The 17,919-nt window shown below is 44.7% G+C and overlaps 1 protein-coding gene across 1 annotated transcript in view; it reads right to left on the reverse strand.

Moving 5' to 3' along the window:
* The window catches only part of BRCA1 (BRCA1 DNA repair associated), a 90,760-nt gene that overhangs the window by 6,217 nt on the left and 66,624 nt on the right, over positions 1-17,919 (reverse strand). Inside the window, exons 17-20 of the mRNA XM_053568910.1 lie at positions 15,255-15,332; positions 14,134-14,174; positions 8,767-8,850; positions 2,861-2,915 (exon numbers count right to left, since the gene is read on the reverse strand). Coding sequence (XP_053424885.1) covers positions 2,861-2,915; positions 8,767-8,850; positions 14,134-14,174; positions 15,255-15,332 — 258 coding nt within the window. The remainder of the gene's footprint in view (positions 1-2,860; positions 2,916-8,766; positions 8,851-14,133; positions 14,175-15,254; positions 15,333-17,919) is intronic.

Genomic DNA, 17,919 nt, shown 5'->3' on the forward strand with positions numbered 1-17,919 from the left:
CCGGAGGTGGAGGGTTCAAACCCAGCCCCGGCCAAATTAAAAAAAAAAAAAAAAAGAAAAAAAAAATTCAATGTACTCAATACTATTATGAAATCAATATAGTAACTTACACATCCATAGGAATGATAAAAACACAAAGATAGTCCAGAAAGAAAGGGGGGGGGGGGCAGGGTGAGTGGAGGGAGGGAATTTGGCGGGATCTCACCTAATGTACACAATACAAGGCTACATTTCAAAGCAACTATGAGGGCGGCTCATGTCTATAATCCTACCACTCTGGGAGGCTGAGGCAGGTAGATTGCTTGACTTCACAGGTTCAAGAGTAGCCTGAGCCAGAGAAGATCTTGTCTCCAAAAATAGCTGGGGCTTGGCACTTGTAGCTCAACAGCCTAAGAATTTGAGGTTGCTGTGAGCTATGACACAGCACTCTTCCAAAGTGAGACTCTGTCTCAAAAATAAACAAACAAAAAATAAATGTCTTACCACAAAAATAAGTAAATGAGTGATGTTATGTTACTCAGTTTTATTTAAGCATTCCACATTGTATATTAAATCAGCATATTGTACCCCATAAATGTATACAGTTATGATTTAATAAAAATTAAGTACAAATAAATAAATAATGAATGCATTTTTAGAAATGGACAAATTACCAGAACTAAAGAAGAAATAAAAAAGTGGAATAGAGCAACATCTATGGCTCAGTGAGTAGGGTGCCTGCCCCATATATCGAGGGTGGCGGGTTCAAACCCGGCCCCAGCCAAACTGCAACAACAAAAACAAAATAGCCAGGTGTTGTGGAGGGCACCTGTGTTCCCAGCTACTCGGGAGACTGAGGCAAGAGAATTGTCTAAGCCCAGGAGCTGGAGGTTGCTGTGAGCTGTGATGCCACAGCACTCTACCAAAAGTGACAAAGTTAAGACTCTGTCTCTAGGGCGGCGCCTGTGGCTCAGTTGGTAAGGCGCCGGCCCCATATACTGAGGGTGGTGGGTTCAAACCCGGCCCCAGCCAAACTGCAACCAAAAAAATAGCCGGGCGTTGTGGCGGGCGCCTGTAGTCCCAGCTGCTCGGAAGGCTGAGGCAAGAGAATCGCTTAAGCCCAGGAGTTGGAGGTTGCTGTGAGCTGTGTGAGGCCACGGCACTCTACCGAGGGCCATAAAGTGAGACTCTGTCTCTATAAAAAAAAAAAAAAAAAAAGACTCTGTCTCTAAAAAAGAAAAATAAATAAAATGGAATAACTATAGTTATTTAAACTGTAATTTATTTATTTGTTTTTTTTTTTTTGGAGACAGAGCCTCAAGCTGTTGCCCTGGGTAGAGTGCCGTGGCATCATAGCTCATAGCAACTCCCAACTCCTTGCTTAAGCGATTCTCTTGTCTAAACCTCCAAATAGCTGGGACTACAGATGCCTGCCACAATGCCTGGCTATTTTTTGGTTGTAGTTGTCATTGTTGTTTGGCAGGTCAGGGCTGGATTCGAACCCACCAGCTCTGGTGTATGTGGCTGGCACCTTAGTTACAGGCACTGAGTCTTAAATTGTAATTTAAAATTTCCCCTAGTGGCTCGGCGCCTGTGGCTCAAGTGGCTAAGGCGCCAGCCACATACACCTGAGCTGGCGGGTTCGAATCCAGCTCAGACCTGCCAAACAATGACAACTACAACCAAAAATTAGCCAGGTGTTCTGGCTGGTGCCTGTAGTCTCAGCTACTTGGGAGGCAGAGGCAGGAGAATCACTTGAGCCCAGGAGTTGGAGGTTGCTGTGAGCTGTGAAACATCACACAGTGCGACAGCTTGAGGCTCTGTTTCAAAAATAAATAAATAAATAAAATAAAACAAAATTTCCCTTCCAAGAGAATTTTTTTTGGGGAGTGTTGCAGTTTGGTGGGGGCCATGTTCGAACCTGCCACCCTCGGTATATGGGGCTGGTGCCCTACTCACTGAGTAATAGGTGCTGTGTCCCTCCCCCCCCACCCTCCCAAGAGAATTAAAGGCTCAGATGGCTTCACAAAAAAGAAATCTTTCCCCTGTTCTGGGCCTGAGTGTATCAGCCCATAGGGCTGATATAGCTACTATGCTTTCTCCTCTGTGTTAAATGAAGATGCAGTCCCAGCACTCTGGGAGGCTGAGGTAGGAGGATTGCTTCAGTTCAGGAGTTTGAGAGCAGCCTCAGCAACAGTGAGACACTGCCTCTACCAAAAATAGAAAAATTAGTCAGGCATTGTCGTGGGCACATATAGTCCCAGCTACTCAGGAGGCTGAGGCAGGAGGACCCCCTGAATCCAGGAGTTTGAGGTTACTATGAGCTAGTCTGATGACACAAGACTGACTCTAGCCTGGGTAACAGAGTGAAATTGTCACAAAACAAAACAAAACAAAGGTTTAGGAAGAGTACAACTCTTTCTCAAGTTACAAATCCAAAGGTATCTTCTCCCTAATGTAATATGGCACTAATAGCAGCTCGACCCCATCTGAAAGTAGGATATACTATGTACTAAGATCTAAATTCTTCACTTCCTTTTTCCTCTTTTCTTTTTTTAAGAGACAGAGTTGCATTTTGTTACCCTCAGTAGAGTGCTGTAGCATCACAGCTCACAGCAACCTCTAGCTCTTAGGCTTAGGCGATTCTCTTGCTTCAGCCTCCCGAATCTGTTTGCTCTTGAGGATGGACACTAGGTCTAGCTTTTTCCCACAGGATAATATTTAGGTGCAATTTCATCTGGAGGGTGGTAGAGAAATACAATAACCTCTAGAAACATCTTTCTAATCTGAGGAACTCTCATAGGGTGATCTCATTTATAATACTCCCACAACCTAAGAGAAAGGCTGTTTCTGGAACTTGGGAGTTCTTCTAAGCTCTTACCTGTGGGCATGTTGGTAAAGGGCCCATAGCAACAGATTTCTAGGCCTCTGAAGATCTGGATGCAGAGGAAGAAAGAGAGGGACAGGGGAATGGAGAAAAAAAAAAAAACATTAGTTATAAAAGTATGGGGTCCCCAACAATAAAAAATAAAAAAAGTATGGGGTTTTGGCTGGGTGCGGTGGCTCACACCCCTAATCCCAGCACTTGGAAGGCAGAGATGGGTTGATGGCCTGAGCTCACAGGTTTGAGACTAGCCTGAGCCAGAACAAGACCTAGTCTCCAAAAATAGCTGGGTGAGCTCAGTGCCTGTAGCTAAAGCGGCTAAGGGGCCAGCCACATACACCAGAGTTGGTAGGTTCGAATCCAGCCAGGGCCTGCCAAATTATGACAAATACAACCAAAAAATAGCCGGGTGTTGTGGCGGGTGCCTGTAGTCCCAGCTACTTGGGAGGCTGAGGCAAGAGAATCATTTGCGTCTAGGAGTTGGAGGTTGCTGTGAGCTGTGACGCTACAGCACTCTACTCAGGGGGACAGCATGAAGCTCTGTCTTAAAAAAAAAAAAAAAGAAAAAGAAAAAAGAGGTGGCGCCTGTGGCTCAAAGGAGTAGGGCGCTGGCCCCAATATGCTGGGGGTGGCGGGTTCAAACCCAGCCCTGGCCAAAAAACGGCAAAAAAAAGAGCTAGGTGTTGTGATGGGCCCCTGTAATCCCAGATACTTGGGAGACTGAGGCAAGAGAATCACTTAAACGCAAAAGTTTGAGGTTGCTGTGAGCTGTGACACCATAGCACTCTACCCAAGGTGACAGTTTGAGAGTCTGTCTCAAAAAAAAAAAAAAAAAAAATAGTATGGGGGCAGCACCTATGGTTCAGAGGAGTAGGGCGCTGGCCCCACATACTGGAGATGGTGGGTTCAAACCTGGCCCCGGCAAAAAACTGAAAAAAAAAAAAAAAAAAAAAAACCTCATAAAAGAAGAACATTTTTTTTTTTTTTTTTGTTGAGACAGAGCCTCAAGCTATCGCCCTGGGTAATGGCTGTGGCAACACAGCTCACAACAACTCCAGGGCTTAAGCAATTCTCTTGTCTCAGCCTCCTAAGTAGCTGGGACTACAGGTGCCTGCCAAACACCCGGCTATTTTTTTTGCAGTTCTGGCGGGGCTGGGCTTGAACCCGCCACCCCCCCCAGTATATGGGGCCGGCGTCCTAGTCCTTGAACCACAGGTACTGCCTCTCTCAGCTATTTTTTGGTTGTAGTTGTCATTATTGTTTGGCAGCCCCAGGCTGGATTCGAACCTGCCAGCTCTGGTGTATGTGGCTGGCACCTTAGCTGCTTGAGCTACAGGCACCACTGGAAGAACTATTTTTTGCTTTTACTCCCTTATTTTTTGGAGACAGAGCCTCAAGCTGTAGCCCTGAGTAGAGTGCCGTGGCATCACAGTTCACAGCAACCTCCAACTCCTGGGCTTGAGCGATTCTCTTGCCTCAGCCTCCCAAGTAGCTGGGACTACAGGTGACTACCACAACACCGGTCTATTTTTTGGTTGTAGCCCTAATTGCTGTTTGGCGGGCCCGGGCTGGATTCGAACCTGCCAGTTCAGTATATGGCTGGCACCTTAGCTGCTTAAGCCACAGGTGCCGAGCCTGTTTTTTTTTTTTTTTTTGGCTGGGGCCGGGTTTGAACCTGCCACCTCTGGTATATGAGGTTGGCGCCCTACTCCTTTGACCTACAGGTGCCACACTGTTTTTTTTTTTTTTTTGCCAGGGCTGGGTTTGAACTTTCCACCTCTGGTGTATGGGGCCAGGGCGCTGCTCCTTTGAGCCACAGGCACCGCACCTTTCTTTTGTTTTTAAATGAGACCTCTCAGGTGAAGGAACCTTTTTTCTTTTTTTTTTTGAGACAGAGTCTCAAGCTGTCACCCTGGGTAGAGTGCCATGGCATCATAGCTCCCAGCAACCTCCAACTAGAGCTCAAGCAATCCTCTTGCCTCAGTTTTTCTATTTTTAGTAGAGATAGGGGTCTCGATTTTTGCTTAGGCTGGTCTCAAACTTGTGAGCTCAAGCAATCTACCTGCTTTGGCCAGCCAGATTGCTAGGATTATAGGCGTGAGCCACCACTCCTGGCCACCTTTTCTTTTCTTTACCACCCGACAATTTTCTTCTGCTCCTTCCCAATCAGTCCAATGCTGAGAACACTGAGGCATTTCTGAAAGCTTTTGTTTTTTTGAGACAGAGTCTCATTATGTTGTTGAGTAGAGTGGCATCACAGCTCACAGCAACCTCAAACTCTCGGGCCCAAGTGATTCTCTTGCCTTAGCCTCCCAAGTACCAAGTAGCTGACACTACAGGTGCCCACAACACGCGGCTATACTTTTTTTTGTTGAGGTTGTCATCATTGTTTTTAGCTGGCCCAGGCTGGGTTTGAACTCGCCAGCCTCAGTGTATGTGGCTTGAAAGTTTTTTTTGAAGTGTATATGTAGTTGATCCTTACTCTATGGTAATTCTTTGTCATTCAAGGAGTGAGCATCCCATCCTGCCAATCAGTCCCAGTCTCCTCCCCAGTGACATCTGCAGACATTTCACTTATTGTTAGACATGAGAAGGGGGAAAAAGCACCCTTTATTAAGTTTAGTAAAAGACCTGGCTGGCTCACGCTTGTAATCCCAGCACTTTGGGAGGTTGAGCCAGGTGGACTGCTTGAGTCTAGGAGTTCACAACCAGCCTGAGCAAGAATGAGACTCTGTCTCTACTAAAAATAGAAAGAACTAGCCAGGCATGGTGGTCCATACCTATAGTTCCAGATACTAGTGAGGCTAAGGCAGGAAGATCACTTGAACCCAGGAGTTTGAGGTTGTTGTGAGCTACAATGATGCTGTGGAACTCTACCCAAGGTGACAGAGTGAGACTTAGTCTTAAAAGAAAAAAAAAAAAATAAATTAAGTTTAAACAGTCCCAAATGGCTGGTGGCAAATGTGATGAATAGTGCAAATTCTCATACATACACTGGTATGGTTCTTATAAAAGCACTTGGATTTCATTTAAAAAACAACCTAAATTTGTGTCAGTGAATGGATTTATTTGGGTAACTCATTTCCCTTACTCTCTTCCCGTTTCACTAAAAAGAAACTGTCTACACCTACAATTCACCTGGTCTCTAAGAGACTGGGATAGAGGAAAATCAGACAGCTAAACACAGAAATGGCCTTTTACAAATAACCTGCCTCCCCACATACTCTCTCTTTAACTACAGCCAAGGGAAAAGAATGGACAGCAGGATAAGTCTGTTACTGCCTTAAGCAAGTCTCCAACTGTGCCATTCTTACTATGTGTATAAATTAACTGCATTCCCAACCTGTTGATAGAACCTGATGCTCATAATGCTAAAAGTTCTCACCAGGTAGCCAGGTGGAGCCAAATGCTGCCATGAAAAGTATAAAAAATTAATTTTTTTTTCATCTAGGCTGATACTGATGAGAATGTCTAGTTATGAGATAAATTTGAGGTTTCACCTCTACAAATGCATTTCTCTTCCAGAGGAAAATATTATTGTGACAGTACCTTCAGAATGCCATTACTCAAACCAGGCATTTTCTGTCACTGCTGTCCTGAATAGAGTGAAAAACCCAAAGCATTAGAATTTCCTTGGAAACTGGTGCTAATTCTGCCATACACAGTGGAGTAAAAAATCAAATGACTGGCTCACATGGAGCTCCCCTAGGGAGAAGGCAGAAGCATAAACAGGGCCAGCATCCTTTTCTTGGCATCTGAAACACTTCCTCAGAGAGTGAGGATGGGCTGATCTCAAGGGATCAGAACTCTAAACTTAAATTTTAAACATTTCCCAAAGCAGTTTTCCTTAGAAAAATCACAAAATTCTTCTTTTTCTTTTTTTTTAGAGGCAGAGTCTCACTTTGTCATCCTTGGTAGAGTGCCATGGCGTCACAGCTCACAGCAACCTCCAATTCTTAGGCTTAGGCAATTCTCTTGCCTCAGCCTTTCGAGTAGCTGGGACTACAGGTGCCCGCCACAACGTCCAGCTATTTTTTGTTGCAGTTTGGTCGGGGCAGGGTTCAAACCTGCACCCTGGGTATATGGGGCTGGTGTCTTTGCTCACAGCAACCTCAAACTCTGGGGCTCAAGAGATCCTCTGGCTTCAGCGACCCAAGTAGCTGGGACTGCAGGCACCTGCCACAACATCCAGCTAGTTTTTCTATTTTTAGTAGAGATGGGGTCTCACTCTTGCTCAGACTGGTCTAAAACTCTTGAGCTCAAGCAGGCCTTCTGCCTCGCGCCCCAAGAATGCTAGCATAACAGGTATGGGGCCACCACACCCAGCAGAAAATCACTTCTATTTCTTCCTCCTAAAATTTCTGTAAAGGGACAGAAGGTGCTCTGTGTGGGGATGTTCAGAAATGACTGCTGGTGCATGCTTGAAAAAAGAAAAAGCAGACCAGGAACATTAGCCTTAGTCAGTGACCTGAGGAAGCAGCCAGCTCAGGCCTGACATGCAGGTGTGAAATCTTGCATGGACTTCTCCCTGAGCAGAGGACATAGTCCTGGCATCATCATCTGCTACAGTATAATCTAGGGAAAGTCATTAAGTCTTCCCAGTCCTCCATTTGCAAAGTTGTTAGAATAATTTAGTTTTCTTCTCTGTGAAGCCTTCTACTATAACTTTTCTAGAAACAATAGTACTGTGATTTTAGACTTAGAGCCAGATTTTTTGAGTTCCACTTCTAGTTCCATCACTCACTAGCTATGTACTCTTGGGCAACTCATTTAACCTCTTTGAGCCTCAATTTTCTCTTCTGTAAATAGGAGTAACAATAGCATATACCTCATGAAGTTGTTAAATTGCTAATTAGTTAAAACACAGTCGAGTGTTTAGAGAATCCCTGTGATATAGTAAACATTATGTAAGTGTTATCTATTGTTGGTTATTAATCATTTCCTTTTTCATACATCCATAGAAAGCACTATGTGGCTCGGTGTAGCTCAAGCAGCTAAAGTGCCAGTCACATACACCAGAGCTGGCGGGTTTGAATCTGGCCAGGGACTGCTAAACAACGACAACTACAACCAAAAAATAGCCAGGTGTTGTGGCGGGCGCCTGTAGTCCCAGCTACTTGGGAGGCTGAGGCAAGAGAATCGCTTAAGCCCAGGAGTTTGAGGTGGCTGTGAGCTGTGATGTCATAGCACTCTACCCAGGGTGATAGCTTGAGGCTCTGTTTCTCCAAGAAAAAAAAAAAAAAAAAAAAAAAAAAGCACTAGGTACACACACCCTGCTTGGAGCACTTACCACATTGCTTTATAGAAATACTCTAGTGAAGTGGGAAGAGCAAATGTTTTAGGTTCACATCTGTTTAAAGTCCCACCTCTGCCACTTATTAGGTGAGATTTGAACCCCAGACAGGAACTGAAACTAAACAGCCTTTCTTTTTTTTTTTTTTTGTAGAGACAGAGTCTCACTTTATGGCCCTCGGTAGAGTGCCGTGGCCTCACACAGCTCACAGCAACCTCCAACTCCTGGGCTTAAGGGATTCTCTTGCCTCAGTCTCCCAAGTAGCTGGGAGTACAAGCGCCCACTACAACACACGGCTATTTTTTTGGTTGCAGTTTGGCTGGGGCCGGGTTTGAACCTGCCACCCTCGGTATATGGGGCCGGCGCCTTACGAGCCACAGGCACCGCCCTTAACAGCCTTTCTAAACTTCTAAGTTTCTTGGTTCATAAAACAGAGACAATACTTAGTTGGGCTAGGAAAAATAAAACATAACCTCTGTGAAACCATCCAGCTGGTGCTCTAGCACCATTTATGTAAAGAGCCTTGTAAGATGAAGGCACAATCTCCAACAAGGTGATTGGAATACAGAGTGATGCGATAGGGTTTTTGGGGGAGGGAACTTTACTTTACCTTTCTGTCCTGGGATTCTCTCGCTCGCTTTGGGCCTTGGTGGTTTCTTCCATTGATCACATCTCCTCTGACTTCAAAATCATGCTGAAGGAAACCAAACACAAACAATCAGGATCAGAGAAAATGTCTATTTCAATGGAAGTGGAGCAGATACATATTTAAGGCATTAAGAATTGCCAAGCACAGTATTGACCATGAATAAATAAATAAATAAATAAATCTTTTTGTGCACAAATCTACAATTGGCTTTTCACCTCACTGGGACTTACTATATATTTTTTTTTGTGGTTTCCTTCTCAGTTAATTCTGTACCCACAATTAGAATGAAACGGTTCCCATAAATAAGGGGCATATGCCCTTCTTCATGACCATGGTCCATGACAAGGGGCAGGGCAGGGGAGCCTGGGTGGGAGTTCTTGCAGAAGACCAGGCAGGGGACTTGGATAACAAGCACCAGAGGACCAGCAGGAGGGGCAGGCTAAAGGCTCCATGGGACCCCCATCCTTGCTGGGCCAAGTGAGCTGGGGAGGGTCAGATGGGACTTACTATATTTTAATTCTCAACATCTATCTCCTCCCAAAACATTCACAGCATTAAGATTAAATGGCTAATACTGTGCTGTTGTAAAGGTAACTGAAGAATTCCCAATCTCCTAAATTAATTGTATGTGTATTAACATCTAAAGAAACAGGGCTTTTCTTTTTTTTTTCGTAGAGACAGAGTCTCACTTTTATGGCCCTTGGTAGAGTGCTGTGGCCTCACACAGCTCACAGCAACCTCCAACTCCTGGGCTTAAGCGATTCTCTTGCCTCAGCCTCCCGAGCAGCTGGGACTACAGGCGCCCGCCACAACGCCCGGCTATTTTTTGGTTGCAGTTTGGCCGGGGCCGGGTTTGAACCCGTCACCCTCGGTATATGGGGCCGGCGCCTTACCGACTGAGCCACAGGCGCCGCCCTAAGGGCTTTTCATATTTCATTAGGGACTGACAAAATTAATGAAGACAAAATGATAAAATATACATTTAGGGGCAGTGCCTGTGGCTCAGTGGGTAGGTTGATAGCCCCAATACTGAGGGTGGCAGGTTCAAACCTGGCCCCGGCCAAAAAAACAGCCGGGGTGTTGTGGCGGGTGCCTGTGGTCCCAGCTACTCAGGAAGCTGAGGCAAGAGAATCACCTAAGCCCAGGAGCTGGAAGTTGCTGTGAGCTGTGTGACGCCAGAGCACTCTACCAAGGGCAACATAGTGAGACTCTGTCTCAAAAAAAATAAAAAAGAAAAAGTGGTTTCATTGGGCGGCGCCTGTGGGTCAGTGAGTAGGGCGCAGGCCCCATATACCGAGGGTGGCGGTTTGAATTCCACCTCGGCCAAACTGCAACAAAAAAATAGCTGGGCGTTGTGGTGGGCACCTGTAGTCCCAGGTGTTCGGAGGCTGAGGCAAGAGAATTGTCTAAGCCCAAGAGCTAGAGATTGCTGACTAAGTGAGACTCCGTCTCTAAAACAAACAAACAAACAAAAACATTTAATACACTGAAGAAAGAGGCTTTTCATAATCACTATTTTTTTTTTTCGAGTCTCACTATGTTACCCACTGTAGAGTGCTGTAATGTCACAGAACACAGCAACCTCAAATCTTGGGCTTAAGCTAGTGGTTCTCAACCTTCCTAATGCTGCAGCCCTTTAATACAGTTCCTGTGGGTCGTGACCCACAGGATGAGAACTGCTGGCGTAAGCCATTCTCTTGCCTCAGCCTCCCAAGTAGCTGGGACTATAACCACTGCCACAACGCCTGGCTATTTTTTTGTTGTAGGTGTCATTGTTTAGCAGGCCAGGGCAGGATTCGAACCCACCAGCTCTGGTATAAGTGGTCAGTGCCCTCATCACTGAGCTACGGGCGCCGAGCCTATAATCGCTATTTTGACTGGTCAAGGATGAGAGAATGAAGAATAGTGTAGACTTGGGTGTGGCGGTTCAAGCCTGTAATCCTAGCACTCTGCGAGGCCAAGGAGAGTGGATTGCTTTAGCTCAGAAGTTTGAGACCAGCCTGAGCAAGATCCAGACCCCCGTCTCTGCTAGAAACAGAAAAACTGTCATTGTAAGGAACACCTATAGTCCCAGCTACTCTGGAGGCGGAGGCAAGAGGATAGCTTGAACTCTAGAGTATTGAGGTTGCTATGAGCTATGACACTATGGCACTCTACCGAGGGTTGACAAAATGAGATTCTGTTTAAAAAAAAAAAAAGGGATTTGCGGCTTGGTGCCTGTAGCACAGTGGTTACGGTGCCAGCTACATACACCAAGGCTAGAGAGTTCAAAACCAGCCTTGGCCAGATAAACAATGACAACTACAATAAAAAATAGCTGGGCGTTGTGGTGGGTGCCTGTGGTCCCAGCTATTTGAGAGGTGGAGGCAAGAGAATTGCTTAAGCTCAAGAGTTTGAGGTTGCTGTGAGCTGTAACACCATGGCACTCTACTGAGGGCAACAATAACGAGACGCTGTGTCAAAAAAAAAAAAAAAAGAATAATGGGTTTAGGGAGGTTAGAGCTTTGTAGACATCTGAGGAAAAATGATTTGAAACAATTCTGAGCGCATCTTAGATTATAGAGAAGATCGAATGTATTGCCAACAGTATTATGAAAAAAATATAGTCTATTCACAGGCTATTCCTAGTGGAAAAACATTTAACATTTTCTAATCACTTGAACAGGAGTTTAGTGATACATTTGTCATTTATTTCAAAATGACGGGCAGCGCCTGTAGCTCAGTGAGTAGGGCGCCGGTCCCATATGCCGAGGGTGGCGGGTTCAAACCCAGCCCCGGCCAAACTGCAACAAAAAAATAGCCGGGCGTTATGGCGGGTGCCTGTAGTCCCAGCTGCTCGGGAGGCTGAGGCAAGAGAATCGTGTAAGCCCAAGAGTTAGAGGTTGCTGTGAGCCGTGTGACGCCACGGCACTCTACCCGAGGGCGGTACAGTGAGACTCTGTCTCTACAAAAAAAAAAAAAAAAAGAAAGAAAATGACTCCTATATTTGTAGTCTTAATTACATCCCTGAGCTTCATACAACAGGTCCAATTGCCTACTTAATGTCTCCTTCCAGATGTCTAGTATAAATTTCAAAATTCATATACCTAAAACAGAGCTCCTGATTCCACTCCTGCCAGCCCCTATATATACTCCTTTCTGATGTCTTCCTTATCTAATTTAATATTGCTAACATGACCTTATTGTTGAAGCCAAGAACCAGGAGTCACTCCTTTGATTACTCTTTACCGTATTCTCTAAACTTAATCCATTACCAAGTCCTATCTTCAAATGCATCCCAAATAAACCTTTTCTTATGATCTCCATGCCTCCAATTACCCTAAGAATGAAATTTGAATTCCTCACCATGAGTTACATCAACTACTGGCCTTTGTCTATGACCTATTCCCATCCTTCTTTTTTTTTTTGTGGTTTTTGGCCGGGGCTGGGTTTGAACCTGCCACCTCCGGCATATGGGACTGGTGCCCCACTCCTTGAGCCACAGGCGCCACCCTCCCATCCTTCTTCTAATCTCTGCCTGAAGGTATCTGCTGCTCTCATCCGCCCAAAGTGCTGAGATAACAGACATAAGCCCACTGTACCCAGGCTAGTCAGTTTTGCTTACTGATTCCTAATGCCCAGCACATAGCAAGCTCCCAAAAAACAGTCTCTGAATTAAAGCTAAAATCAACCAAAGTGTGATTTAATTAATTATGAATATATTGAATGTCGGGGCCTGGGATGCCGTGTCTCTGGCCCCAAACTGTCCAGATGCAGACCGCTGCACCAGCTTTCTCAGGTAGGTCTCATTCAGGTCTCGGGTGCTAAAGCACCTTAGAAGTCACAGTCAATATTTGTAGGAACGAGCATCTTAGCAGCAATCTTAGTAGGGGAGCACGTGCTCTCTGCTCTTTAGCAGAAAACCAATGATGTTAAATCCCTTCTCCAATCCCTTATCGCCAATGTATTTCTCACAGGTGCCTCCTACAACTGAACAGTGCATAATAGCTTAAATTGCTCTCTCTAATTTTATCTTGTCTGAATTGCTGTCACCAAGAGTTCTTAGAAGGCTGCTGTAAAATTATTCCTCCTCCTACACTCTATCTTATTTACCTATCATTGTTCTTAGTATCATAAAGAGCAACAAACATCTCATTGAGGGGATCTGATTGCTAAACAGATACATTTGCATACTAATATAAAGAATTTCTACAACAGTAAAGAAGTTCTTTTGTTTTTGAGACAGAGTCTCACTACGTCACCCTCAGTAGAATGCCATGAAGTCACAGCTCACAGCAACCTCCAACTCTTGGGCTTAAGTGATTCTCTTGCCTCAGCCCCCCAAGTAGCTGGGACTACAGGCGCTCGACAACGCCAAGCTATTTTTTTGTTGCAGTTGTTTAGCTGGCCTGGGTTGGGTTTGAACCTGCTACCTTCAGTGTATGTGGCTGGTGCCATAACCACTGTGCTACGGGCTTGGAGCCAAGAAGTTCTTTTCTTTCTTTCTTTCTTTTTTTTGAGACAGAGCCTCAAGCTGCTACCCTGGGTAGAGCGCCATGGCATCATAGCTCACAGCAACCTCCAACTCCTGGGCTTAAGCGATTCTCTTGCCTCAGCCTCCCAAGTAGCTGGGACTACAGGCGCCCACCACAACGCCCGGCCATTTTTTGGTTGCAGCTGTTATTGTTGTTTGGTGGGCCAGGGCTGGATTCGAACCCACCAGCTCAGGTGTATGTGGCTGGCGCCCTAGCTGCTTGAGCCACAGGCGCGGAATTTTTTTTTTTTTAATGGAGATAGAGTCTCACTTTATCGCCCTCAGTAGAGTACTGTTATGTCACAGCTCACAGCAACCTCGAACTTCTGGGCTTAGGCGATTCTCTTGCCTCAGACTCCTGAGTAGCTGGGAATACAGGCGCCTGCCACAACATCCGGCTATTTTTTGTTGTTGTTGCAATTTGGCTGGGGCTGGGTTTGAACCCACCACCCTTGGTATATGTGGGCCTCAGTGGGCGCCCTACCAACTGAGCCACAGGCATTGTCAAGAAGTTATTTTCTATAAAAATATATGCATGTTCAGATTCAGGTGGGCTTATTCTTGTCTCTGTGAATCTTTTTCTTCTCACTTACTAAATTGTTTAACCTTACCCCCAAAGAAAGGACTGTTTCTTTTGAAACCTAGAACACGCGAGAACACAGAATTCCTGGTGTGCATAACTCCTAATGATTCCCTTCAAGGAAAATTCATGGGACGCGGTGCACTCATGGAAGGAAGCAGATACATTTTTTTAGTGATTATGTGACTCAATGGCACCAAGTCTTTGTGATAAGTTTATAACATCAAGTACCTACCTCATCCAGCATCTTTCTTTCTTTAAGTGACTGGATCACCCCTAAAGAGATCACGGAAAAGAAATGTCACATACAGCAAAAGAACGTGTTCTTTTCAAGGAGGTGAGGTCGGCAATTTACAAAGGAACACAGGAAGAATGACAGAGTGGTCCTCTCTCTTTAAAGCCACAGCTCTTTGAGACTAAGGTTTGTAGCAGAGATGTCTTTCTAGAGACAAAATTAATGTTTAATTTAAACATTATATGGCTGAACAGGGTGGCTCACCCCTGTAATCTTAGCACTCTGGGAGGTCAAGGCAGGTGGCTCCCTTGAGCTCAGCAGTTTGAGATCAGCCTGAGCAAAAACAAGACCCCATTTCTACTAAAATAGAAAAACTAGTGGCTGGGTGCCCATTGCTCAGTGGTTAGGGTGCCGGCCACATACACTGGGTTGGTGGGTTCGAACCCAGCCCATGCCTACTAAACAAGGACAACTGCAACAAAAAAAATAGCCAGGCATTGCGGCAGGCACCTGTAGTCCCAGCTACTTGGGAGGCCGAGGCAAGATAATCACTTAAGCCCAAGAGTTTGAGGTTGCTGTGAGCTGTGATGTCACGGCACTCTACCCAGGGCAACATAGCGAGACGCTGTCTCAAAAAAAAAAAACTAGCCAGGTATGGTGATGAACACCTGTAGTGCCACCTAATCCAGCAAGTGAGGCAAGAGGATTGCTCAAGCCCAAGAGTTTGAGGTTGCTGTGAGCTATGATGCCACAGCATTCTACCCAAGGTGACAGAATGAGAGTCTGTCTCAAAAAGAAGAAAAAAGATCATTATAATAAGCATGTATGCTGCACATAGATTTCTGCCTACCAGTAAATAAATCCTTTATTCATTTAATAACATTGCTAGAAGCAGATCAGGTCCCATTAGTTCTAAAAGAAATCCATTTTCCCAATCTCACCAGCTTATCTTAACAAAGCGATATGCATTAAAGATAAAGGTAGTTTTGTGTTACCATTAAAGATCTTCTAGTAATTCAGACTCAGTATCAGCAAAAACCTTAGGTGTTAAAACTTAGGTATAAAAATGCAATTCTAAGGTGGTAAAAGGAGGAGGGGAAGACATATTATGTTGTACTTACAGCAATAGCTAACTACCCATTTTCCTCCTGCAATTCCCAGAAAATATTTCAGTGTCCGTTCACACACGAACTCAGCATCTGCAGAATGAAAAACATTACCAAGGATTACAAGCAGAAAACAAAATCAGGAAGTGCTGCCGTAAAATGCTAGAGCTTTAGTTCTTCACACTCTCAAGATCAATCTGGACTGATGATTCTGACAATGCTGGTGATACTGTTTCCCTGAAAATAAGACAGTGTCTTATATTAAGGTTTGCTCCCAAAGATGTGCTAGGTCTTATTTTTAGGGGACGTCTTATCTTTCCTGTAAATAGGTCTTATTTTCAGGGAAACAGGGTAGAAGCAGGACAGAAATGCTACTAAGTATAACCAGCAGGTGCAAATCTTTCTAAGCCAGGAAGAGGTAGATACAAAGTTAAAACCAAAGGAAATGCCTGTCTATCTTTTAGATGCCAAGGTTAGCTACTTAACTTCACTTTTTTTTTTTTTTTTTTTGTAGAGACAGAGTTTCACTTCATGGCCCTCGGTAGAGTGCCGTGGCCTCACACGGCTCACAGCAACCTCCAACTCCTGGGCATAAGTGATTCTCTTGCCTCAGCCTCCTGAGTAGCTGGGACTACAGGTGCCCGCCACAACGCCCGGCTATTTTTTGGTTGCAGTTTTGGCCGGGGCTGGGTTTGAACCCGCCACCCTCAGTATATGGGGCTGGCGCCTTACCGACTGAGCCACAGGCACCGCCCCACTTTTGTGTTTTTTAAACCTTACATTATTTATATCAGTAGTATTGATTAATGTGTATGGAGAAGATCTATCTTATTGGATGATAATACATGAAAGATGAAACAGTATTGTTGAAATTCTAAATCTACAATGTTAATGTTAACAAAATTTTGACCTGGGAATCCTCATCCCCTAATATTTCCCTGAAACAGACAGGAAAACACAAAGGTATGTCATAGCTTTTCTCTTATATATGTAAGTATTTCAGAAAGCGGCAGTCTCTGAACAATAACTTCTGTTTATTTCCTAGTGTTCAAAGGCCCTTTTTTTTTTTTTTTGTGATTTTTGGCCGGGGCTGGGTTTGAACCCGCCACCTCTGGCATATGGGACCGGCGCCCTACTCCTTGAGCCACAGGCGCCGCCCTCAAAGGCCCTTTTGAAGAACCAAAGTGAGGAAAGACCATTTAGTTTTAAACAGGAGAAATGTATTTAACTAAATACTAAACATAGCAGGTCATCTGCAAGCAATAGCAGCAGCTATTTTCCCTCACTGAATTCTCTATACGTTTTTTTTCTAATTAAAAATGGCTGTAATTATTATGGTTACATAATAATTATATTATACTTTATTTTTTGCAGCTTTTGGCCGGGGCTAGGTTTGAACCCACCACTTCCAGTATACAGGGCCAGTGCCCTAATCCTTTGAGCCACAGGTGCTGCTCATTTTTTTTTTTTTTTTTTTGAGACAGTCTCATTATGTCACCCTCTGTAGAGTGCTGGGTCATCACAGCTCACAGCTACCTCCAACTCTCGGGCTTAAGTGATTCTCTTACCTCAGTCTCCCAAGTAGCTGGGACTACAGACAATTAAATTATACTTTTTGAAGCCTTTTTAAAAACCACTATAGGTGGCGCCCGTAGACGAGTGGGTAGGGCGCCAGCCACATATGCAGAGACTGGTAGGTTCAAACCCAGCCCTGGCCAGCTAAACAATGACAACTGCAACAAAAAAAAATAGTTGGGCATTGTGGCACACACCTGTAGTCCCAGCTACTTGGGAGGCTGAAGCAAGAGAATTGCTTAAGCCTAAGAGTTTGAGGTTGCTGTGAGATGTGATGCCATAGCACTCTACCCAGGGCGACAGCTTGAGGCTCTGTCTCGAAAAAAAAAAAAGTGGCAAATGTTGTATTACCTTTGAGTTTAAAGGCTGAACTAGATTTTTTTTCTTTTTTTTTGAGACAGAGTCTCAGTATGTTGCCCTGGGTAGAGTACTGTGGAATTATACCTCACAGCAACATCAAACTCTTGGTTTGAAGCAATCCTCTTGCCTCAACCTCCTAAGTAGCTGTGACTAACGGCACCCCCCACAATGTTTGGCTAGCTTTTCTATTTTTAGGGGTCTTGCTCTTGTTCAGGCTGGTCTAGAACTCCTGAGCTCAAGGGATCCACCTGCCGTGGCCTCCCAGAGTGTTAGAATTATAGGCGTGAGCCACTGCGCCTAATGCAACTAAGCTTTTTGAATAGCTCTAAAATGTTTACTCACATTTACCTTGTCATCAACTTAAAAGTACCAGAGGTTTCCCTTAATCAGACCTTTGATACAAATCATAATTAAAATAAAAAAAAATTTTTTTTTGAGACAGAGTCTCACTATGTTGCCCTGGGTAGAGTGCTGAGGCATAACAGTTCACAGCAACCTCCAACTCCTGGGGTTAAGTGATTCTCTTGCCTCAGCCTCCTAAGTAGCTGGGACTATAGGCGCCTGCCACAACGCCCAGCTATTTTTTTTTTGTTGTTGGAGTTGTGATTGTTGTTTTAGCAGGCCCGGCCTGGCTCAAACCCGCCAGCTCAGGTCTATGTGGCCGGTGCCCTACTACCTGAGCTACGGGCGCAAAGGCAAAAAAAAAAAAAATTTAAAAGGTGAACACATAGGACATGTCTCCCCT

The sequence above is a fragment of the Nycticebus coucang genome, chromosome 18 (genome assembly GCF_027406575.1).
Source record: "Nycticebus coucang isolate mNycCou1 chromosome 18, mNycCou1.pri, whole genome shotgun sequence".
Taxonomy (NCBI): domain Eukaryota; kingdom Metazoa; phylum Chordata; class Mammalia; order Primates; family Lorisidae; genus Nycticebus; species Nycticebus coucang.